The sequence below is a fragment of the Echeneis naucrates genome, chromosome 14 (genome assembly GCF_900963305.1).
Source record: "Echeneis naucrates chromosome 14, fEcheNa1.1, whole genome shotgun sequence".
In the NCBI taxonomy this organism is placed as follows: Eukaryota; Metazoa; Chordata; class Actinopteri; order Carangiformes; family Echeneidae; genus Echeneis; species Echeneis naucrates.
Window position 1 is genome coordinate 9,562,599 of NC_042524.1, and position 25,118 is coordinate 9,587,716.

General features: G+C 39.6%; 1 protein-coding gene and 2 non-coding genes across 4 annotated transcripts in view; 1 reads left to right on the forward strand and 2 right to left on the reverse strand.

Annotated features, from left to right (window-relative positions):
• The window catches only part of jade2 (jade family PHD finger 2), a 157,321-nt gene that overhangs the window by 63,755 nt on the left and 68,448 nt on the right, over positions 1-25,118 (forward strand). For both annotated transcript variants that reach the window (XM_029519684.1, XM_029519683.1), the window contains exons 5-6: positions 20,238-20,392; positions 23,523-23,734. In XM_029519684.1, coding sequence (XP_029375544.1) covers positions 20,238-20,392; positions 23,523-23,734 — 367 coding nt within the window. The remainder of the gene's footprint in view (positions 1-20,237; positions 20,393-23,522; positions 23,735-25,118) is intronic.
• trnar-acg (transfer RNA arginine (anticodon ACG)) lies at positions 24,317-24,389 on the reverse strand. The gene has a single exon. It is a non-coding gene; the product is annotated as a tRNA-Arg (tRNA).
• Positions 24,878-24,950, reverse strand: trnar-acg (transfer RNA arginine (anticodon ACG)). The gene has a single exon. It is a non-coding gene; the product is annotated as a tRNA-Arg (tRNA).

Genomic DNA, 25,118 nt, shown 5'->3' on the forward strand with positions numbered 1-25,118 from the left:
GCATTCATTTTGATTACATCACTGAAATTAGTGCAATGCCTCCCTTTTTACTGCTACAGGAAAAAGGAAATTTTATTCCTACTATTGAGACTCTTAGCTCAATGACACCAACAACCTGGACCTGAAACTGTCTCAGAAGTGAAACCTTGGTGTATCTCACAATTTTGAAGATTCTCTCTGGATCCGAGCCAATTGTGATCACTCTGTCAATAATAACAATTCTGGCTGCACTGATGTTCAGAGAGCTATGAAAGCTCTGTGAAGGCCACGAGGGGCTGCAGACCAGAGCTGAATTTCCTCTCTCCTGTCACAAATATCTATTTTATAAAGAGAAACTATCACCCTGACAAAAAAGTTTTCCTCCTTCTTTGAGTGATTTCTCCTCTATTGCTCCTTCCAACCAACATCTAATCTACAGCCAAACACATCCCACATTTTACTGAGTTTCATCACCCCCCTCTTACGCTGTAACAACAGGCCAGGTGTATGTGTGTATGTCTGTTATGTGCGTGTAGGTGTGTGTGTGTGGGTGCATCCTGGCAGCTGCGGAGAAAGAGTAGAGGTACAAACAGAAAATTGCAACCAGTCAGCCTTTCAGACATCTGGCTGCTACTGTACTGTGGTTGCGTTTGTAATTAACAGGGGAAGAAGGTTAATTAGGAACTGTTATTAAAATAGAGGACATTAAATTAAAGGGCTAGGAAAAGCCACAGTGTTTTTTAATAGATTTATTTTGTGACCCATCGGGAGCACAGTGCAGCTGCACTATGAATGCTATCTGTGAAGTCTTTGAAATTATTATTGCGAATTTCAATTGTAATGTTTTGTTCACTCCTGTTTACGTCCATGCAGAATATTAGAACCATTTCCTGAAAGCTCTGTGCCCGATGGTGAGGCCGAATTGCCTTTTAGTCTCTTCACATTATGATTGCCAATATCTGATTTTTTTGAATGTCGGTATCTAGATAGATAGCAATGCACGAGGATGTGCGTCTCCGTTAGTTGCTCAGCCTACTAATACCTGATTGGACATTTTAGAAACAGTTCTCTGCGGCACAACACCAAATCTAAATGAAGAAGTCCTGGACATGGATTGTGAGTCAGAGGTCAGATTCAGGCCGAATGAATATGCTGTAACCAACTATATCAAAATCACAGGGAACTTACAGCACCTGCATCTATGCAAAATAAAAGAAAGCTTCACTTCCTGTTTTATGTTGTAAATCAATAATTCAGGCTTATTTTCATATTTGCTTTGGTTGACTATTACCAGTAATTAGACTAATGTCTGAAAATTAAAACGTTAATAATTGTGCCAATGTTAAAAATACTATACTCGGTATAAAGGCATTACAGGTTTTTGCTGTATTAGTTTGAGAAATGTTGATTTTTGGGTTAAAAAAAAAAGTGGAGGGGGGGGGTAGAAAAACGTTGCGTTGGCAAAAAGACAAATTGCCGACAGTGCAGCTGGAGGCTCTGCAGTGAAGCAATCTGAGCATCAGGCAGCTGGAGGAGCACAGGCAGAAAGTTGGGCTATTAACTCTTGTCTCAGGGTGACAAAGAAGCGCAGGCGTGGAGAGAGGTGTGAGTAAAAGCTCCCACTTTCTGGCTGTTGTCATAATACCCTTCATTTCTGCCTCTCCTTTCCTGTCATCCGCTCGCCATCATTCTTGCAACATCCTTACATCTCTCCCCATCTGCTTTCACTCGCTCTTCACATTTTATGGGAAGGACTGCGCTGACAAGTTGGATTGTCAGATTGCAAATTTGCCAGTGACCTTGTCACCATCTCGCTATGTCAGTCTTGATGTCCCACCGATTCGAGGACAACTATTGCGTCTTCAGTGAGTCCTGTCTGGATCAATTGTGCTTGATACTGACAAGTGTGTCATGCAGGTCACTCATGTATTTGCAGTCATTAGTACTCTGTCATCTCTGGTCTGGTTTTAATATTGATTGTATTGAAAACAAAGTATTTCTGTCAGTTGTTTTGCTTTTGTTTTAAGGAATATCTTAATTAACATTTTTCAAATTGCTTCTGGTGAGAGAGAAATGAGTTTTCGAACACAAGAGAGATATCCAAAAAGGCTAATTGATTTTCTGGCATGGAAATTAGGTCGTCCCTTACCTGACATTTAGAACATAACAGGATACAAAGATAAATCCAAAGCAGAGAACATTTTCAAAATATAATTAAAATAAGGTAGTCTGCCTTTCACGAAGGTCTCCTTGTTCTGACTGTATTTTAAGGCCAAATTCAAACACACAGTTCCCGTCAATCAGAACAACCAACTGAGGTCTATATGTCGTATAGAATAACCCAAGAAAACTTCTTTCCCTCTGAAAATCTGATCAATTTAATGAATGTGGGTAATGTTATGATTCTACTGTTTCTCTCTAGCTTACTGTTACTTCCCTGTCTTTTGTTCAGAGTTTGGAAGCTTTGCTCCCATACAGCTAACAGAGCATTAGTGAGGTCGGACTCTGATGCCGTGCAATCAGATTGCCGACAGCTTTTGGGTTCGCCCCATTGCTTTCTTCTGTTGGTGGAGGTCATGGTGCTATGGAGGCAAAGTCCGGTTTATCCATGCCAGACTGGACAAAATATTTTTTGTTTTATTTTTTTGCCAATGACCTTGTGGTTTTGTGCACAAGAGCATTGCTGTCATAAAAGAGGAAATAACTTTCACCCTACTGCTAATATGTCATGCACTGTCCAATCAATGACTAACACTGCAATATTTATATACAGGGGTGTCCATATACTTTTGGACAAATACACTGAATTCCTGTGATGTTAACTTCTGCTGCCAAAGTGTAAATTGAATTTGAGAACTGTAAAAACCGTCAATATGAGGCCTCCACCTTTTGCCATATGTCTGTCTCTCTCTTTTCTACTCTCCCTCAACCTCTCTCCTCATCTCTGCCTCTGTATCTAACCCTTTTCTTCCTCTCACCTTTCTTGCCTTATCATAAACAAGCTGACTGCCTGAGCTCAAAAGGTTTTCATCTGCCGACTAGCAGAGCTCATGACTTGCTGTCTCTGCCTCCGTCTCTCCACTGGTGTTTTTCTTCTTCTACTTAAGGAGTGCTGACAACGATCCAGTTCAGGACAGTTTATTGCAGCTAATTGGTCGGATTCTCCTTCCCAGAAACGATCTCATTCTCTCTCACACGCACACTCTTCGCCTCTTCCTTGACAGCGTGACAGAAAAACCACATCTCGCTGTGTTCCTCCCTCTCTCCCCCAGTCACAAACTGTTTTGTGTTAATATTCATGACCTTTATATGTTTCACAGAACTGAAAACACTTGACTGTCTGCTCCCATCATTTTTTCCCTCGCTGTGTGTGCATGTGTGCAAACGTGTGTGTGTGTGTGTGGTGTTTAAGGCTCCAGGGGACCAGCAATTCTTCATTCTGTATTTATACACTTTTTTTTTTTTTTGTGCTTATCCGCTTGTCTGTATTCAGGGCAACACACGTGGCTTTGACAGGGAGGAGGAGAATCTTCTGGCTTTTCCTCTGAAAGAGTAGATAGTGCCATTATACATCACAAACTAGATTAGATTAGATCTGATTTGATTAAGTTGGATGAAATTTGCCCGATGGGGGAAATTCAGTCATTGCTGGAACAGATCGCAGCCTACAGCAGAAAATATATGCAGAAATAAAAGCGTGCAAATGAAAAGAGCACAAATCAAAGACAGCGTACGGCCTGACATAATAGGCTTGAGCTCAGCATGGGCAGTTTCCTTTAGGATTTAGATCCAGGTGTCTAATAAACGCAGATTAACTGGACTCCACGTCTGAATCATAGATGTCAAATGTTTTTGCAGCAGGCATTCAGTTTTTCAAAATTTCCATGGCATTTTGCCTTAATTTTGCCACTGACAGCAAACATGGAGGAGCAAGAGACGAGGCCACATCAAGCGACATGGTTTTCCAGCCAACATCAAACTGGTGACATTCTGATGTCACCATTGTGATCACTGGGATGCTCAGTGCTTTTCATTATGAGCCAGGTGCTGACCAATGAGTTTTCTGCTTAAACCATAATGAGAAATTTCTGCCTCTGGAACAACAGTTGCAGCTAATTAATGCTAATGAACAAAATGAGAATTTGGCTGTTGTCTGGTTAATCCACTTTATATAAAGCTCGTTTATTGGCAAATACACCTCTACAACAACAATGTAGTATGTTGACTGTTGCCTACATTTTCCACAATTTCATGTACAACTTATAGTGGCACAAGGGTTAGGGTTAGGCTTAGCTGTTTTTGCAAAGAACTGTTAACTGTTTTTTATATATATATATATGTCGTCCAATATTTTACACGTAAAAAATGATTTCAATGTCTGATTCATATTTAACTAACATTCAGTATCTCCTGCTGCCTGTCTTGGTTGTATCCAGAGGTCACAAACATTAATTATACTACAGACTCTTTTGTATTTCAGGCTAACCAGGCCAAAATAATGGAGATTGGAGATTATTGGATTTGATTGGATTAGAATTTGATAAGCAGGTTTGATGATAGATTTGAATTCAATAAACTGCTATCAAACCCAACTCATTACACCATCAAGGTCACAGGTGTGTGAGGGGGCAGCTGATCTACTGTAAGGACAGGAGGCGATGAAAACAGCTCTACTTGCTTCTATTCATGTATATATTGCAGCTTTGTATAGACATGTAATAATGTAATTCTATCAAGTCAGTGTAGGAAGGGCTTAGCGATGTGTGTTTGTGCATACTCCCATACAGACACACACACTTTCACACTTTCCGAGTATATACACCCTATTTTAGAGGACGTTGGTTCCTGGAGAAAAGTGACTAATCCTTATCCCACAGCAGGTGAAAACAAATTTACACACACACTCAGCGCATGTCCAGATTGGAGCTTTTATGACGTCGTCCAAAGCAGGACAACATGTGAAGTGGGAAATTTACCACCTTTTCTGCCGGTGTCCCCTGTGTCTGCCTCTTTTTGTTTTTTTCATCTCTACGTCATCTCTTTGCCTTTTCCATTCCTTTCTTTCTTCTCCCGCTCTCTCACTCTGTAGCTCCCTATCTCTTTTGCCATTCTCTCTGGTCTCTTATCTTTCAAGGGAGCTTTTTAAAACAACTCCCACACGCTTACTCTGATCTGTTTTACAAAGGCACAGAAGCAAACGCACGCACACACATACAAGCGCTGAAATTGTGATTTGCCTCATGCATATAATGAGGGCCTGAGCACTTATGAACAAAATTGCTTGTTTTTACATACACACACCTATGCACAAAAATACACACCATACAGATGCATTTCCCTTTCAGCAAAACTTGCATAAGCACTGAAACCATCTCATATTCCTAAACGCTGCGATAATAAACACACAAACACACACCAAAGAGCAGAGGCTAGGCAGTGCTATCAAACTGAAAGCCTGTCAACATGTTTTTCCACAAGACCTTTTATTTGCTCCCCAGTCTATTTTTCTGCAGCATTTTATTGGATCCGAATGAGGAGTCACATTTTAAAACCCCAGGCTGTAATCTCAAAGTGAACCAAAGGGCAGCTAAAGCTGTCAAAATGTGGCGGAGCAATCTTCTTGTTTTCATCATCCTCTCATTGATCTTGGGACTTTAATGCAGCCTCATCTAACATGTGACAGTTTAACATATGGGTTTTAAAAAATGTGTCCAACAGTAAAAAGCCTATTAATATGTATCAGACCTGTAGACTTTTCAGTTCTGCTTCAGTTGTTCATAAGGAGTTAATAAAGCTCTATTTCCATTTTAACTTAAAAATGTTGGGAATTTAGAAAAATTCTATTTTGGTATGAACCAATATGATCCCAATAATGGATGTCCTGACAGTAATTAGAGTGGAGGTCCTACTTTTAAACACCTTTTTTGCCTTAAGAACTGAACAAAACAAGATGTCTTTAAAACCTTTTTCCTATGAAGAAAAAATAATCAAGTGCTTTTCACCTTCTGTGATTGTTGGTGAAATCAGATGGTTGCTGACTTCCAAGATACTCAACCGAATGAGGCCAGGAACACATTGGCATCACGTGTGTGCTTGGGGGCTGCTGTTATGGTTTTCATTTTGGCACACATGTTAACGGATTAGAGCGGATACACTGGCTGCGTGACCTCACTGGTACATTGCTTCATCTAGAGATTCACTATCTCTGCAATTTTTAATGCAAAACACATGCATGTTGCAGCAAAAGTAAACAAAGACAGGACCTGTTGATGCCATAAACATCCTACTGGCAATATTACACCTGACACAGTCCACTGTAGTCCCTGTGTCTAGACTGAATCTGACAGTGTCGCACATGTGAGCTAATGTAAACATATTCTTTTATACCATTGTAGTATCGGCATCTGGAGACATGTGGGAGACATCCGAATATAAAGAGAAATACAATTTAAGTGCCTGCTTGGAACATATCCATGTGTTCCTGGTAGAAGGGCCGACCAGGTTTTCCGTAGTTCTGGTTTTCAGGGGCATTTCTCAAACATACTGCAGTGAAGGGGGTTGTTTGGAAGCACACAAGCATTTTCTCCAGTTTTTGGATCATGCTAGTCAGGATGCTTGATTCCCATCAGGAAATCATTTCCTCTGTGGCAGCAGAAATGGCAGCCATTACAGAGTACCAGTAGGCTAAGCCAGTTAAGTCGTTTATTGGTGACTTTGAGGGCATCAGTACTGCACTAAATGAAACCACCATCTTGTTTATTCCACTGACACAGAATTGGCACACTGAGGGTGCCAATGCGGATAAAAACCACAAGCATGTAGAGAAGGGATGGTCGTCAAGGAAAAAAAAAAAAGGTGAAGTCAGCCGGTCATATACAGATTACTGTTGTGTTACCTTGAGACGGGGAAAGTAGATCTCTACTGTTTACTCTGTGACCATCAGACTGGAGGATAGAACGATTGTTGCCATGATAACTTACTCCTTCAGTGTTCTTCTGGATGAAATCGATCCATTATCTATACTGCCCATCCATCAGGGTTGCACACAGAGACAACAACCATTCAAGCTCTCGCTCATGCCTACAGGCAACATTACAGTCACCAATTTAGCTGAATGTGGATGTCTTTTGACTGTGGGAGGAAAGTCGAAGTAGTCAGAGGGAACCTATGCAGGCGCAGGGAGAACAGAAAAATCCCATGTCCAGGAATCTGTAGTAATCTGAAGTACTGTAACACGGCACAATGAAACTGTTTGTGTATGTATATATATCTAGATAGATATCCAGATATATATATTTGTTGTTGGAAACCCACAACCCCAACAATGTTAACACCAACTATAACATTTCCAGGTAAACACTTGAAAATGATCGGGTGAGCCGAGTGAGCTTAGCTGCGCAATGAAGGCTTCACCTATTTGTGTGTCCGATCTATTGTCTGTCTGTATGTGTGCGCGAGTCTAAATGTAGTTGCTGTCAGTTTGTGTTTACTTTTCTGTGTTTTGTGTGTTTCTGTGTATGTCCGTTTGTTTTTCTGCCTATTTATGTGTTTTTTCTGTGTGAATGGGTGTATTTCCGACTGTGTGTGTGTGTCTGTCCCCCCCACCACCCCCACCCCCTCCCAGCAGAGACACACACCCAGAGCCCCTTTTTGTGAACTGGCCGAGTGTTGTGTAATCATTTATATAAAGAGGTATTAGTGTTTCCTCCTAAAAGGAACACAGGCAACATTGTAGCTCAGTTGGGTGACATTCCTCTCCTGCCTCAGGACAGGGTGACTGTAGAAAGCCTGTTCAACTATTGCTTCACAAAACTTGGTAATGCCAATGAGTCCCAAAAAAAATAAACTTATATACACAGCGAAGCCACAATGCTTTGATATTTTTGTTCCTAGTTCCTTGTTTGTACTGTGTTAGTGGGCATTCAGTCGTTATTAACCCTTTGACACCGCAAATTCACTTCTACCTGACAAAAGCCCTTGTCTAACCCTAACCCTTACTGTTGCCTTATTTTGTGTATCACATGTCACATGTGTCAGTCTGTTTAATGCATGAACTTGCAAAAAATCTTAATTTGAATGCATTTTAGAATTAACCAACCGCCTCCATTTAAAATGCAGCCGAGTGAGTGTGTTTATTCTCCCAATGCTGATTTGTGAGTCCTCAACACATACTTAGGGACCTTTTGCAAGTATTGGTTTCTCATACGACCAGTCAGAGTGGGGACAACTCCGATCGAAGTTCTTGTGTTATAAGTGAAAAGCTTGTTTGACGCTGGATTATAATAGTGTTGGCATCAATAAAATCATCAGCATACCCAAGATGGGAAAATGTGTTTTGTTATAATAAACTTTACCATCATTGCCTGTTGTCACTCATTTGCATCATCCCTACTTTTATGTTTATGCTATGTGTTACAGTCGCGGGTCGCGGGATCCGTGACCCAGCCCCGGATAAGTGGATGATGATGATGTTATAGTCAAATTAACAATTTCCAGTTAATTTAGCATCTTGGAAGCAAAAAAAAATTTTTTTTTTAAGCAATCATGGGGATAATACGTACACATATTTACGTGTAATCTTTTGTCAGTATATCTATTGCCCAATAGCCGATATTAGCATTAAGATCTGTGTACTAGCCTAACTTTGCCCAGAGCTTCAGCCATCAAGGTCATTGTACGTCTTCTGAGCGGCGAATGGCTACAATGACTGTATCGACAAAGATGGCTGAGCTGAAGCTATCTTGGTAGTGTGCTAACTTTAGGGGCAGAAAACAAAACAAGAGGGTCCCCTTTCTCTGCGGGGAACAGCCTCTGTGCTTGGCTTTGGCGTTAAGGGGTGAAGTTTAATGCCCAACTTGCAAAGTTTAGCTCCCTCTTCTAAGTAAACACCTATTAATTCTAACGTTGGCTAGGTAGCACAATAGGGAAACTTAAAAGGGACAGTCCACCCTGGAATGTCAGTTCAACTTCATTTGGCTGCCATACATGGCAAGTGTGTTAATGCCTCTCAGTTTGTCCTATTTTCTTTGAAACTATTCAAATGAAAGAGTCTGTGTTCCAAAAAAGAAGCATAGAGTGATAATCTAACTTCTTTTGAGCAGCTTGTGCAGCAACAGAATACTTGCCAGGTTCTTTTTCCTGCCAATGAGCCGACTGTGAGTTACTGTTTCGTTTTCCAGAATATTTGAATTGAAATTTTGCTGTGAGCTATTGTTTTAAAAAATTTAGAGTTTTTGCTCCTTTAAACAGCCGGATCGCTAATTCCAACCGATTGTGTGTTTTATGCCTGTAAAAACATTAAGGTGGTATGTGGAGTTTTTTCACCTTAACTAATGGAATGGTGCTGTGTTTTTAGACTAGGCTTCCATTTTCTTTCAAATCTCACACACCACCAAGGATGCCCATGCACGCACACGTGAATTAACGTAATGCGATGCACAATCCTGCCAGTGATTTTACGCCTGTTCTATTTATCAACATTTAATGGTGGTAATGTGCCAACAAATGGAGCCATCTGCCAAAAAGGAAAAAAAGACAGCCAGCACACAAGTACTGTAATGTATTGTAATGGTGTAAATAATAGGTTTTAAATTTTTGCTGCAAATGAAAGGATAAACTTAAAGCACTTTGGAGGAACCCCAAACCAAATAACTGTGCGGAACTTGTTTGTTTTAGCTGCAGAGAGGAACATTTTGGTTTCTTCTTTCTCTGCTTATGAAGCTTTTCATTTTTGGTGGTAGCAAAGATACATATTGCAGATTAAATCCACCCTAGCTAATAAAAGTCTGTGCATGATTTGACAATAAACTTTGATAATGTTTTGTGCAACTGTTAAAGTCTGAAACGAAGATAATCCCCCTCCATCCTCTTTCTATAATCACAAATACAATGACGCAAATAAACATTTGTTCATATCATATCTATCGAAAATTTAAAAAGATCTGCTTCATAGTTATGAATCTGGACGATCAGTATTTGGTACAAACAGCATATCAAAGTACATTAATAAGTTTCACCTTTCACTTTAATGTGTCAAGTCCATATTTAATGAACATTTATTATCTCCCCCTCCTCTTCTTGGCAGGTTGTCGCTGTCGTAAAACTTAATTGAATCAGATTAAAATCTAGATAAATGGATTTGATAAAGATTCAGACTAGAAGCGTGATATCATGCTTTTAAACTCCTAACCTTGGTACAGGTGGGAATGGAGTGAGGAGGGCCGAGAAGAAGGCACAGCAGAGGGAAGCTCAGGAAATGAGCGGGAGGAATTGAAGTGGAAGTGTGCCACAAAACATGGGGAAAAAAAAAAGTGTCTCCTGTCTGCTCTTGCTTCCAGATTTGATCCTCTCTTTGTGAGTCTCTTGCCCCTCTCGCTGTCTCTGTCTCTCACTCCTGCGCCTCTCTGGATTCCAACTAACTGGGTGGAAAATATGAATGAAAACATTCCCCCCGCCTTGTTTGCCCAAACCCTGCTTCAGGCACAAACACACCACCCACCCCACTCTCACTCACTCCGCTGCACCCTTCATTTCTTTTCCTCGTGTTATTGCAGACCTCATAGTTGTGTTTAACATTGTTTGCACATTTCTAAGGATAGGCTGGAAGAAAGGTGGTGGTGGGGGTCGGGGGGGTCTATTTTTTTACTGTTTGTTGAGGAACTGTGGGAGTTTGGAGAGAGAAGGCACACAGGGCAATACAGAATGGTGTATGTGTGTGTTTCACTGTGTGTGTCTATGTTTGTTGGCGTCTCTGTAAGTGTGTGTTTGATTTTGAAAATGTGCATGCACTCCTTACAACTTGGGTTTTGATTGTACGTGTGTGTCTTTCATTATATCAAACTTTGTGCACTGTGTAAATGCAGTGATTTTTTTTTTTTCTTCATCTGTGTGTGTGTGTGTGTGTGCGTGTGCGGTAGCCTGCAGAGCTTTAGAGTAGTGGTGTTAATAAGTCTGAGTCATATCCATGACAACAGGCAGACTGTACTGGCATCTGAACCACAGAACAAAATGGCAGCTCACTGTAAAACTCACAGTGACAGTGGCTTCCTGTGTACAAAGAATTCCTGAGAAACATGGCTCATAAGCCCATGAGTTAAAGGGAAGACGCATTAAACTTTGACCTAAACATTCAACTTCAATCTGTTTTACTCTGAATTTTTTTAAACATTCTTCAATTTCCTTTATAAATACATCGTTTTCTGGCAAACATGAATTTTCCCTAAAAAGTATTTCCATCGTCAGGCTTTTAAATCGTATCCAAAGGTAATTTGACCCATAAAAATTTTGACCCATAAAATGTTCTTTGGCCAAAAGTAATTGTAGCTTTTTAACATAAATCCTTTTTATGTGAATTGTTTCTCCATTAACTAGACTTGACTAAACTTCCATGCAGCTTTTAATCAAATATCAAAGTGATGTTTTACTGCGCTTGCCACTCTATATTTAATGCTTTAATTCAAATATGAAAATGAACAAACTTGCAGAGAATAGCATTGCAGTGTATTATATTTTGTAAAACAGACCTCACAGTAATAGCAGTTATATTATTTCCATTTGTGATGAGAAAGAGAAAGAGGGAGGAAGGCAATAACAAGAAGAGAGAGAAAGGTGAAAAGAGATGAGAGGCTATAATGAAGCTACATTCTTCATTCATGAGCTTCTACTTAAAATGATAATTCGCGGTGTTTTTACTCTGAATCTCCCAGAGATCAACTGTCAGTCAAACAGCGCAGGCAGCTCTGCACAATCCTCTCCTTGGTATTTCTGCAGAAAAAAAGTTAGAGTACTTCCTCATATTATTCTCTTCTTCTTTTCTAATCCCTCAGGCAAAGTCTGCTTTTCTGCTGGAGGAAACTTGGTTTCAGTATATTTAATGTGTTTCCATTATTAATATTTACTGCCTCGTCTGTCGGCTGCACCCACTTGTTATCGTTTTAGTTCATGTGATCACCTGAGCTGATGCTGATGCTGTATATATTCAACAGGATATAATGGTTTGAACAAATTCAAAAGATAGCCATGATAGGGCTGATCATTCAGTGTTTCTGTGTCCATGTGTTTGTGTGTATGGTACTTTACAGGGGTGAATCATCTCTGAAAGGTCACTGTGCAAATGATGTTTGTGTGTTGGAGGAGATGATTGATTTTGTTGACATGAATATGACATGAAGATGAGTCACTGTTCCCGACTATCACTGTACAACTGCTTCTGTGTGTGTGTGTCTATCTGACTGAGACATATTTACATTATTCATTTCATATAAATAAAAGCAAGTTGACTTTATGCTAAGAGATTTCAGTGTGTGTGTGTGTGTGTGTGTGTGTGTGTGTGTGTATGCGTAGGTGCGTACACTGCAGCAACTCACCAATGTGTGTTTTTGTGTTTTTATGTGTACACATGTCAACAGTTTATGAACATCTGTCTGGTTTTATAGGTCCTTTCCATTTTTCTTTATCTCAACGTGTTAATGTCATTACTGAAGACATATAGGTGATTCTGGGATGTAAAACAAGCACAAAAGTGAATATGCTGCCATTTCCAAAGTGTTTCCTCTACGATTTTTTTCAGCAGCAACTATTTATTGGCTGGCCAGTTGAAAAAGGCTTTTTCCCTTCCAACCACTACAACCTTTACATCTCAGCCATATTCAATTTCAGATAAAAGTTGAATGGAAAAGTAAAAAAAAAAAAAATAATAAAACAATAAAATTTAGTCAGTAAAAGGCTTATACAAGATCATCTGAAAATGTAGTCAGCAGTTAATACATCATAGCATGTAGATATTAGGTTAATACTATCAATTAGCTTACCCATGTTAGCATCACTGAGTAGGCACTGGGCCAAATTAACTTAAGCCACCGGTATGCTACGTAACGTTAGCTGGCCATCAAAACTTTGAGAATGACTATTTAAATCGTAAAATCTATGATGAGTTTTCTCTCCGGTTAGTCGCCGTCCGGTAAGACCCTCCTCTGACTCTCTGACCTGGGGGCCTGGGTGCCTGACATCATGTCACTTTCAAGGCCGTGCTCTTGGGAGTAATTAACGTCGTATTAACTCCAATAGGAGTTAATTAAGGAGTGGCAGCCACTCCTTAAAATGCCACTCGTAAGTTGATCTAGAGGAAACACTGATATTTTTATTGAATTATATAATTAATCTTGTTAGAAGGAAAGAATTAAAGTTCCCCTATATTTCAAACCTTCTTAACCCGATGTTGTCGCCAGCAGCCATGGCACTTCAAAATGGGCAAAAGTATTTACTCATAGGACACTTTGTCGCCCGTTTCTGGTTAAAATAAGCAGGTCAAGGTGAGAAGGTGCAGCCATGGAGGTGTCAGCTTGTTTTGCTCAGGATATGTCTCATGATCAAAACAACAACATGAAAAAAAGAAACAAACTAAAAATCCTCATAAGAACATGTTTACTAGGTCAAAAATTAGATTTTTATCACAGTTAATAAGACTGCGGCCTTCTTTTTTACTCATAAGGAAGTATTGCTAGCAAGACTGTGGCAGTTTGAATTGATTTCTAAAAGACTGATTTGATGCCACTTTGGTAGATATCCATCTTTGCATACAGTCATTTCTCAGTACCAAACCTCAGTCACACAAGGTACTACCTGACTACTTGGTGAACACAGAAGAGCATTTAGCAGCTAAGGGGCCCAATTGTTTCAGTCAATAGAGATCAAAAAAGGCTAGATGGAAGCATTATATATATATATGAATGTAACATTGAACTCATCAGACAACTACAAACATGACTTCAAACGAATAAAGGAGCAAAATCTCCTGCTTCTGCAAATTGGCTGGATTTTGCCGCCTTTTTTGAAAAATATTTTTGACTGAGTGTTTCTGCTGCCCCCTAATGGCCATAATAATCTGACACTGTAGAGTTTAGGACACATTCAGCAAAAGATTAAACCTGTTTTTGTGGACTCTCTCACACACACACACACACTCCAGCACCATACAGGGTTGTGCCCAGACCCTGGGGTGGGTAACCTTGTGCCCTGTTGGATGCTGGCTTTATGCCCCTGCTCTGGTCTGCATGCTGTTATAGAAGTGTGTTGTCGAGGGGGGCGATTTTGTACAGGTCACCCAAGGATAAGGGTCTGTTGGCACAACTCACCCGCTCTCTATCACACACAGTGAGTCCAGTGTGAAAACTACAGGAAGAAAAACGGGGATTACATGGAAGAAAAGGGACGACCCAATTTTCTCAGCCGTACTTTGACAATGAGTTATTTCAATAATGAGACTCACACACACAGGCCACAGTATGTTTAAATGAATGATTGTGTACATCTAACTAGACTGAAGAAGTAGTTTAATCTTGTATTCTTGTATGTACCCTTTAAAGTATACAGCTCAACGATTTACTGATTTTATGGGTTTTCATTTTGCCTTTAGACTTTATAGAGAAAAAAATAAGATACTTCTTCTTGGTGTTGCACACATTATTGTAGCCATTATTGTGATGATAATTGCCCCTGCAGCTTTGTTAGGCGTTTTTTTTAGTCTAAACTCACTATGAATGAAACGTGACTTTTGGTGGAAAAGCTGCCTTCCATTTATTTCCCCCTTTTTTAATTTCTCCGTCTTCCTTTTCATGATGTTCCCACATTTCTCACCCTTTTTTCCTTGCATTTCTGCTTTCACCATCTCTTCACTGGTTTATTTATTTGTATCATTAACATCCCTTTTCTTCTCTTGCAGTTTTTACAGGCTTTTATGGCTCACTGATGGTTCAGAATTAAATTGGGATTTAAGACTGCTTCAGTTTCCAACCTGTTGGCTTGCCCTGAGGATATTGTTGCGTTGATATAAGTCCAGGTGGTTAGCATTAACTATGAATGGAGTTACTGGATGATGGTAAACAACAACTTCACTCATTAAAATCGTGGTGTTTGCCCTCTGGATTAGTGCAGCAAGAGGTTTTCCCTGAAGCTTATTAAGACCAATATTATGTCGCCAAAAATAAAATTAATTCCCCTGATTTCCCTCAAACTATAAATTCCTTTAAGTAACCCTGAACCTGCAACTGCGGCAATTTTAATTAAAGCTCAAATTATTAACAAATCTGTCGTTGCGTGTTTTGAGGGGGTGAAAGTTTCTGCACGAAACTGTCGATATTGCCAGCTGAAATGACAGCTGTTACTGGCAAATGTAATCATCTGTACCTAATTAAGAGTATTTCTGTGAGGTGGTTAAAAAGAGAAAGAAGAAGAAGCACCTCCTGTTCGGGTTGTGTGCTCAGTCAGGCAGATGGCAAATAGCATGGTACTTGTGGAGTGTAAATGAGGGATAAATGGCAGATTGTGAACATTAGTGGGATTTTTGTAAACTTTTAAGCGTATTGTATCATATCATACTGTTCATTTCATTTCTGTGTGCCATTAGCTTTCATTTTTTCCACCCAACGCTCCTTTCCGTACTCCATTCCTGCCTACACACCTTTTTATTTTTTCGCTTTTGTGTTTGTGCTTTTATTTTCTTTCTGTCCGTCTATCTGTCTTCCATGCCTTCCCCCTCCCATTGTTTCCGTTTATCCTCATATATGTTTCCAGCCATATTTAGAACGACTTCCTGTTCTTTGTGAGTGATCTGTCAGGGGTTGATGTCTGTTTAAACTAAACGTGTCCTGTGTGGGTAGGATGTCAGACTGAGAGTTGAGCTCAGTCACTGTCACTCTGCCCACACTGGAAATGTCTTATGTAAACACCATCCACTTCATCCTTTCTTGAGGAGAGATTATTATTGATGTTTTAAGAATAGGAGGAAAGTGTGATTTATACAGGAGACAGGAGAGAGAAGAAACTTTAACCACTTTACCTTTTTTTTTTTTTCTAACTCTTTTCACCACAATCGCCAATACAAACCCTCTCAAAAAGATATGACATATGACATATGGTCATCCACAGTTCAATCATTTAGATTTTAGGGAATAAATAAGCATAGAGAGGATTTTGCCTGCAAATAAAAGTATCCATTTGCTGAGGTAAAGTGCAATAAAGTTAAAGCTCGTTTTAAAAAAAATGACCAGAAGGTGGAATGCTACATTTTGGAGATTAAATATCACATGTCCAGTCTACTGCGTCTGTTCACAGTGGATGTCAAAGGTGTAGACGTTGTACCAGTGAAAGGGTTTGCTCTCAGAAGAAGTATTTGCATTAGTTATATGACCCAGGTATCTCTCTCCCTTTTCTTTCACTTTCATATATAAACAAACAGATTAATCCCTTGTTCTCCCTACAAGCTCATATAACACCCTATTCAGGAGTGTTACGCCAAAAGATATACTTTACAGTTCTCACTCATCTGCTCCCCAGAGGCCCATCCAGTGGAATAAAGCCAAAACATTTCTGCCCGGGGCCTCAGAGCTGGGGGAGGAATTGAGTCAAGGGGGTGTTTGGTGTTTTGCTTTTTTAAGAATCAGAGCCCCACTGTGTAGTTCCTACTCATAAATATTTCACGGGACGCACCAGCAAGATCAAAGCAAACTGTGCTGTGGTATTGTTATGATTCTACGAAGGGAACTTCTAAATAATCCCCTTCTGCTCCTCTTCTCATTAGGACTCCTCCAATGTAAACAGAAGTCAATTTGAAGACTCTGCATGATTCTTTTTATCTAAAACTATTATTCTGGGGAGGTATAATAATAATAATAATAATAATAATAATAATAATAATAATAATTATTATTATTATATATATATATATATTACAAACTTTGGAATATTTGATGGATTTTGATTTGGTCCTTTTTCTCCTCTTGAAAAATCTTAACTGCCTATGTCTATATTTTAATTGTAATATTACTCCAGTCACACACTTGCCTTTCTCTGCTCTGATAAACTAGTCATTAACAGCTGTTTAATGGATGGTGAAAATACCGGGGACAAGTACATCCATGTTAATCCAGAGCAGTTACACAATCAAGTAACACAGTTCTATAATTATACAGTCACATCCAATCCATAACAAGCAGTGTTGTGAAATTTGGACAGAAGAAATTAGAAGTTAAATGTTACAAGCAGCATCCAAAAGAAGAATCACCATGACAGACTTCACTTTACGTGCTCAGAACATTTTTGTTCACTTCATGAATTGGTCATAATCCTTAAAAAGACAAAATATTTCTTTAAAATTTGATATAGAGCTGCCGTTGTCATCGGTATTGACAGATGACTCTGCACTTTATCTTCTGCCTTTGTTGTCATGATAAAGCCTGGAGAATGGGAGACCATTTGCAAATGGTTTTGTTTACCCACATTATGTAACATCTTTGTGTGTGTGCGTGTGTGTGTTTGCAGGATACGTGATACTAACCATACTGGGAGGAACACATTGTACTCTGACCCCCACTGACTCACGTCCTCTTAAGATGGGATGACTCGACATTATTATGAGTCGAGTCTTTTCTTCCATGTCTCACTTTACATTTTGTGTATTTTACCTCTGAAAACCAACTCACTAGTAATCACTAATCACTAATCACTAGTGACGGAGACGGTACACTGCAATAGAAAGAATCACAACATTTACATAATGTGAAAACTGAATAGCTCCGCCTGTTTTTTTAAAGAAATTTCAATGAGACAGAAAGAGACTCAACTGATGCAGGTAACGGCTAAATGATTTCAAAAAGTTTTCTTCTCATCATCCTCATTTTCTTTTTTCTTGTTTCCATCATATCCCTTCGTCCCTACAGTATATCATATGACTGACTGGATATCACATCATGACCGCTTTAATGATGTTTTTCTTGGTTATCCTCTATATTTAACTTACTATCAACAAATCTGATTAAAAGACCAAAATCAGCAATGATTTGACCTTCCTAACAAGTATTGTATACAGAGAGCTCCACTGCTATCCAGAAACTGTAAAAACACAGCAGTGAACCACACACTTCCTTCATGACCATGAACAGAGCCAGAGTAGTTTATATATTTCCTGCTGCTGTTAGTATTCACTGAAGCAGCAGATGTGAAATACCCTGCAGGTGAAAGAGTTGACAATAAAAGTCCCAGCAAGTTTCCATGAAACTTAAGTGTCCAGTAGAGCTTCAGCTTTAGTCATTTAATTGAATAGTTTATCAGAAGAACATACATTTTCTGCAGTTTCAAACAACTCAAATAAAAACAAATGAGACATTTGAACACATCACCTTGGGATGTGACCAAACCAATCAACACATGAGCTAAAATTTGAGAATTATTTTGACTTTTTTAAGAATTGCTTATACTACATTTGTCGATATATTTATTTATTTATTTATTTATTTATTTATTTACCCCCAGCGCCACACACACATTTTCAGTCAGAACTAATGCTGGAGGCGGACCACCACACACAGGGACACATATCGACTGTGGTCATTTTATGTTGATGTGTTGACACTATAGGATATGAGCAGTCCATATTCTTTCATAATCCAATAAAACTACCTGCTAATGTAATTAGAAACTCAAGCTGCTTTTAAGATTACATAATACAAACAACCAACACAGTGTCTCCAGTATGAAACCTATTCTCCCTCTGTGTGTGTGTGTGTGTGTCTTTGTGTCTTTGTCTCTCTCCTCTCTGTCCTGCCAGCCAACTGGCCAGGCCTGTTTGTTCGGTATCAGATATCAGACTGAACAGTTTCAGTTCTCCTCCCATGTGTCCTCACATAAAGATTTCAGAATATTAGATTTATTCATATAAATTTGCCTTGATTGATCAGTAAATGGATCCTGGGTTGTTGGGACACCTGCACATCCATAAGAAAAACAAAGATGGCATCATGCAAAGCTTTTACACTTTTTGTGCGTTCAGTACATGTGCAGTGGAATGTCTTGCTTGTCCACAGAGAGATTTGAATGCCCTACCTGTTGGTGGATTAAAATTAGATGGTAGAAGAAGTGGAAGGAGTGGAAGACAGGAATAGATGATAGACAAAGTAGAGGTTATGACATAAGGCGAGGAGGAAACTAGAGAACAGAAAGAACAAAAAGAGATGAGGATAAGAAAGACTACAAACAGTGATGACTTTTGGTTTTACTGTTTACTGTACAGCTCAATGAATAACATTAACATTATGAATCACACCGATTTTCATATTTTATTTTTTGTCTGGTCCAGTCTCTTTACACCAATTGTTATAAAATAGCATTATAATAACTTAGTTTTTTTTTTTTTTGTTATAATTCATTCATTTCACTTCTAACTGTGCTGGCAACATCTTAAACGTCAGTCCATTGAAGATTAGTGAATTAAGCTTTTGCAGCTGTTGTGATGATGACAGCGGTAGGGGTGATAATAATGGGAAGGATAATTATAATGATGAAGAGGAGGGGGATGATGATGATGATGATGATGATGATAACAGTGCGGCTAAATATGTGCGTGACAGCAGTGACGGAGGATGGTGATAATAACTGAGTGGGATAATAATGAGGCGTTGAAGACGGGAACTACATGTAGAGCTGAAGGTTGTTTTGGTTTGGTTTTTGAGATCACTGACGCATTTCACCTTTTCACACAATGGTCACGGCGATGCCAGGGGAGTGTGTGTGTGTGGATTACGATGCCAAACACAGAGCTGTGCTGGAAGGACAGCGTGCCTGTGGGTGATGTGTACAGTGTGTTAGTTTTTCCCCTTCAGGTGTGGTGTTTCCCTGCCTGATGCCATCTGTGTGTATTTTGTCTGTGCGTGTGTATTAGCTCTGGGAGTATCCAGATGTTTTGCGCAGTTTTATGCTTGCATGAGTGTGTTTGAGTCTTTATTGGTTCCCACTGGGTCAAGCACAGTTCCTGACCCCATTTCCTGCTGTTGTTGATGGCCTGAGGCTTCAGAGACCAGACACTGCTTTGAGGAGCTTCCTGTCACTGCTGCATGCAACCGCTTGATTTGTCATTGTTTCGACAGCTCTTTTTTTTTTTTTTTTCTTTTGGAATCTGTCGAAGTCTGATTCAGTCTTTCTGGCCTATGAGGTCAGGATTTGGTTGTAAGGGAAGGCCCCAGACTTTAGAGGGGCTTCCCTGTGATTCGTGTTGTCATAAACAGTGCAGGATTTTGCGCTTGGTAGCTTAATATGCACAGTTAAAATTATTACCCATTGGATGTTATCATTTTTTTTTATTCATCCTCTTTTTTCTTTCATGTTGGGACCTAAACATGGAGCTATTTCAAAGGTGTGAAAATAGGTGTTCTTTCAGATTTCAAGACCACGAGACAAACTTTCTGCATATATCTTTGTGTTTGATGCAGGCTGCTGCCAGAGTCAACAGGCGGCCTGAACAACAGCAGGTCAGAGAGCGAAGGTGACACCCAGCCTCCTACCACCCAGCTCTACAGCTGCTATGACCTGGATGATCTGGACGTCACCTGGCTGGAGCTGGTTAACCAAGAGTTCAGACAAATGGGTGAGCACAAACGGACTCAATGCATGCTTTTGATATTTTTTGTGCCAGAATATCCATATCCTGTAAATATGGTCTCGTGTTTTGTAAGGTCACACTGGCCTTGACCTTTGCTCATTTATAACCCCAAAATGACCTTTCACTCTTTTTAACTGTCTCAGATGTGAGTTTAAGAAGCCTGAAGTTCCTCTGAATATTGTGGAGCTGCATATCTTTTCTCATCTTTTATCTTCTTTGCTCTTTCTAGTCCATCCTCATCTCACTTACTATCACCTGCTTTTCCATTTTCTGTGTTCCTCTTCTCTAACAGATTTATGTCAGAGTTATGTCTCTCTCCTCTTCTTTGCTGCATCCTGCATTTTGCCATGGTGACAACTGCTGACCCCAAGCATCTCTTCCATCCCCACCATTTTATTCAATATCTGATCGGCTCCTTTCAGATAAAGCGTAGTAATTGTGTTTATAAATCCCCGCTGGGCTTTCAGGCCTTATTTCTCCTCATAGTCTCCTTAAATCACATACACACACACGCACACACGCATACACACATTGGCCGTTCCTGGAGGAGAAGCGGGTTATTTCTCATTACCGTCAATGCTAGACCAAACAAACAGACAGTGCAGACGGGTTCTGATGGATGATCCTGTTTTGGATCCAGACCCATGATGGGATGATTTAGCTTTTTCTCCTCCAGATACTGTATACATGCATACAAGTCTGTGTGTGCATTCAGAATGTTTACATGGACATGGTGTAGCTTCAAATATTCAATGAGCTTCTCACTTTGGTTTAAAGGTGGCGTTAAATTGATTTCCAGATTATTCAGTTCAGAAGAAACCTGCTTCGTTGGAGAAAACACTGGAAAATCCACAGACTCTCAATAATAATAGAGAAAATGCTTGTATATGACCTGAGGGCATTCAGTAAAATCAGTTAAATACCATCAGATAAGTGTAGAAGTCACGTACAGAGCGTATGAATTTGAGCAGCGTGTATATCTGTGCTGGCACTTGTGCATGTGCTCACATGTTGGAGGTTTTTTTTACGTTTAGACAAACAGATAAATGCACACAGATACATTCTCAATTTTGGAGGTGTATCTGCATGTGTAAACAGCGGTCACATGTACGAACACAGAAATGTACACAGATGGTAAATATATAGTAAAGGCACTGAAAGTACACGCAGTACACAGTTCAGATACTAAACACACTCGCATGTCGTGTGAGTAATGTTGTTGCCATCATCCCTCCTGTGTGTGTTCAAATGTAAATGTCACAGCAGGTTAATATCTAACTGTACTTTGCATTTCTCTGGTGTTTACCTCTGAATCCTGAGCAGTGCTGTCACATGGTTTCTAGCTTTTTGTTCTTTGTTTGTGTCATGGTTCATAAGCTTAACTGTTGTCAACGTCAGAATCAGATCATGACTGAAATGATAAACACAGACTCAGACACGCAGATTCATATATAACTTGACAAAGTAACGAATCATAACAACATTTGGGGACCAAAATAGGCCTAAGACCTTGTGAGCACAGAGAGCCAGTCACCAGATTTGGTCTGTACAGTCTCCTCATTTGAGTTTGGGCATGACAGAGGCTCATAAAAATAAATGTTTCCTCTGAAACTAACCATGTTGATATGTGCCACTCTCTTACCTGTTACCACAACTTTGTCAGTACAGAGAGCCAGAGTTTCTATCAGCACAATCACAAACATTGTGTCAGCCATTATCAATCTCTCTCAAATATCTTCCTGCTCTAATCATCTTGATATCATTGTCATCTCATCCATAGAGTGTTGTGGGTTCACACACCAGGTTTAGGACTGTTCTCTGTGGACCTTATGGGTACTCTCATAAATCTCCACTGCATGTAAACTACATGTCTCCATGTTGGCAAAACAATGATTGATCACTTTAACCACAGTGGGGTTTTTTGTTAGTTAGTTAGTTTGTTTTTGTTTTGTTTTTGGTTAATGGTTAATGCTACTCAACAATCTGATTTTACTTGTGTGGGCACTGTCCTCATTTACAACAGGCACTCTGGAAGTGTGGCATATTACATTCTCATCTAAAAACCCTTTTTTTCTGTTTTTGAACAGTTATCCAAATAATCATTTATTTCAGAAAAATATACTTTTTTCACACTAAATTTAATGCCTTACTGTTACCCATTTTGTATAATCACTGTAATCTCATTGCATGTAATGAGATAATAATATGCCACATCTGTTTGCCACCGTCCTGGAAACCAGACTGTTTATTTTCCTCATGCTTAAAATCCTTTATTTTTTATGAGTATGAAAGCTTGCATTTGCCAGATAAATCAGTTTTCATCAACTATTAACCAGCCTTAGAGCAAGGCATCACTTTGAGATGCAAATGGGGCAGGAATAATGCAAATGCAGACACACATTGGTGAAATTAACTGAGCAGCAAATTTAGTTGTTTTCGGCTTTGGTTGCAAATTGTATTGTAGGGATCGAGAAGATGTACAGTTTCCCTGCATTTCTCTGGTCAACGAAGAGTCAACTGTACCTCAACTTGATCTCACATCCCTGCAGCTAATTTTCTGCGTATTTCATGGCTCAACAAAAACACAAAGTGACCTTGCGAGGTGTTAATGCAAAAGAAAACCATGTGCATTGCCAATTAAAGCATGAGACAAAGTGTTTTGGCCAAAAATAACTTGAGCATGTAAATTGCCTCACTCATTTTGAGTTTCCTGTGAGAAGCTTCTTATTACTGTTATCCTTGTTAATAAGGAGACCTTAAAGGAACAAAAGAAAAAGTGTTGGCTCTTCCCTTTTAGTTTTAATTGCTTTGTACAGACTGTACTTTCTCAAATACTCATTCCTCCTGAGCATTGACATCTAAACTAAATTCTTTGAAAAATTGAAGTGCATGAAGATACTTTTTTTTCTAGCTTACAAAAAAAAAAATGTGCTCGTGTAAGACAACAAAGATAATGTGCTTTACATGAACAAACGCACTCCCTCAAATCAGTCCTTCCTCCTGTTCCTTCCTCCCAGCCTTCCTAGCCTCACCAGTGTTGCTTCAGTCTTATACTTGGGTTGTAGGGAATAAACAAAAACCAATTAAGTTTTACCTTCTATCTTTTGGCCACCAGCCTTACCGCAGCTGGATGAGCTGACGATGGAGTGTGTTTTGGTCGAGCTGGAGAGCGTGTGCGAGGAAAAGATGCAGCAGGCAATTGAGACAGAGGAAGGCCTGGGAATTGAGTATGACGAAGATGTGGTGTGCGACGTCTGCCGCTCACCAGAGGGAGAGGATGGCAACGAGATGGTGTTCTGCGACAAATGCAACGTCTGTGTTCATCAGGTGAGGAATTATGGGGCTCATTCGGTCATTTCGCTAATGAAATAAGTGCCTCTGTGTGAATATTATGTCAGTTTTGTTTTTGTCATTCTGTTGGACTGTCCTAATGTTTTTAGAGAATGAGAATTCAAAAAAGTAAATGCTAAAAATCCAGTGTGATTCTTTCCATGCCATCCACAGCACTACAGTATAATCATACAACTACAGACTAAATATCGTGGTGGTCTGTGATGGGAAGGTTTAATGTGACTCCAGGTATTGTATGTTATTTGAAGTCTCGTCCACGTTATTCCCAAGGGCTTGACCCAATGTGTGATAAAGACAGTCAGTGTCAAGGCTGACCAATCTATCACTGCACATTTTGGCTACAAACAAATGCTTTCAATAAAATCATTATTTTGAGAAAGTACATAAAACCCTTGCGAAGTTGGAGGCCAGGTTTACATGAAGGATTTAGAAGGCTTTTTGTAGGTCAGCCACTGCATTTAGATACATTGTGTGAAGAGAAGGACTTTTGCAGTGGACTTGGACTACAATTCCATTCAAAGTCAGGCCTTCTAGGCCTGATAAGTAAAAGGCTAAAATCGAGCTAGCTAGGAGTCGAACCTAGAATCTTCTGATCCGTAGTCAGACGCGTTATCCATTGCGCCACTAGCCCTGTGACAAGGGGTTTCGGGAAGGCGGAGTGTATCTTGCCATTACTATTATATAGCGCGTGTGTATATAATGGCATTCTTTAATTAGCGTCAGGAACCCCTCCCGCAAAAACAGACCACTATTTCTTCGTGCCGTGACCCGGAGTTGCTGCAGCTACAACACGGAGTTCTAACCACTATACGATCACAGCTCTTTGGTCACCTAACGTGTTTTGCTTGGTACATATTTCAGCTGTTACAGTTGGCATGCCAAACATTTCTTTCATTTCAAGGGTTTACCTCAATATGTGATAAAAGGCAGTCAATTTCAAGCCTAAACTAGCTGTCACTGTTAAACATTTTAGTCACAAACCAGTATCATCAGAAAGTAAACTAAACTCTTGCAAACGATAGAGGTCAGGTTTACATGAAGGATTTGTGTAAATCAGCAATTGCATTGATATAGACTCAATGTTAGAGCTTTTGGCTCTGACAAGTTAAAGATTAAACTCGAGCTAGCCAGGAGTCGAACCTAGAATCTTCTGATCCGTAGTCAGACGCGTTATCCATTGCGCCACTAGCCCTGTGACAAGGGGTCTAGGGAAGGCTGAGTGTATCCTGTCATGACTATTATATAGTGTGTGTATATAATGGCATTCTTTAATGACAATGATAATAAGTCAGTATCATCATAAAGTAAACAAAACTCTTGCAAAGGATAGAGATCAGGCTTACATGAAGGATTTTTGTAA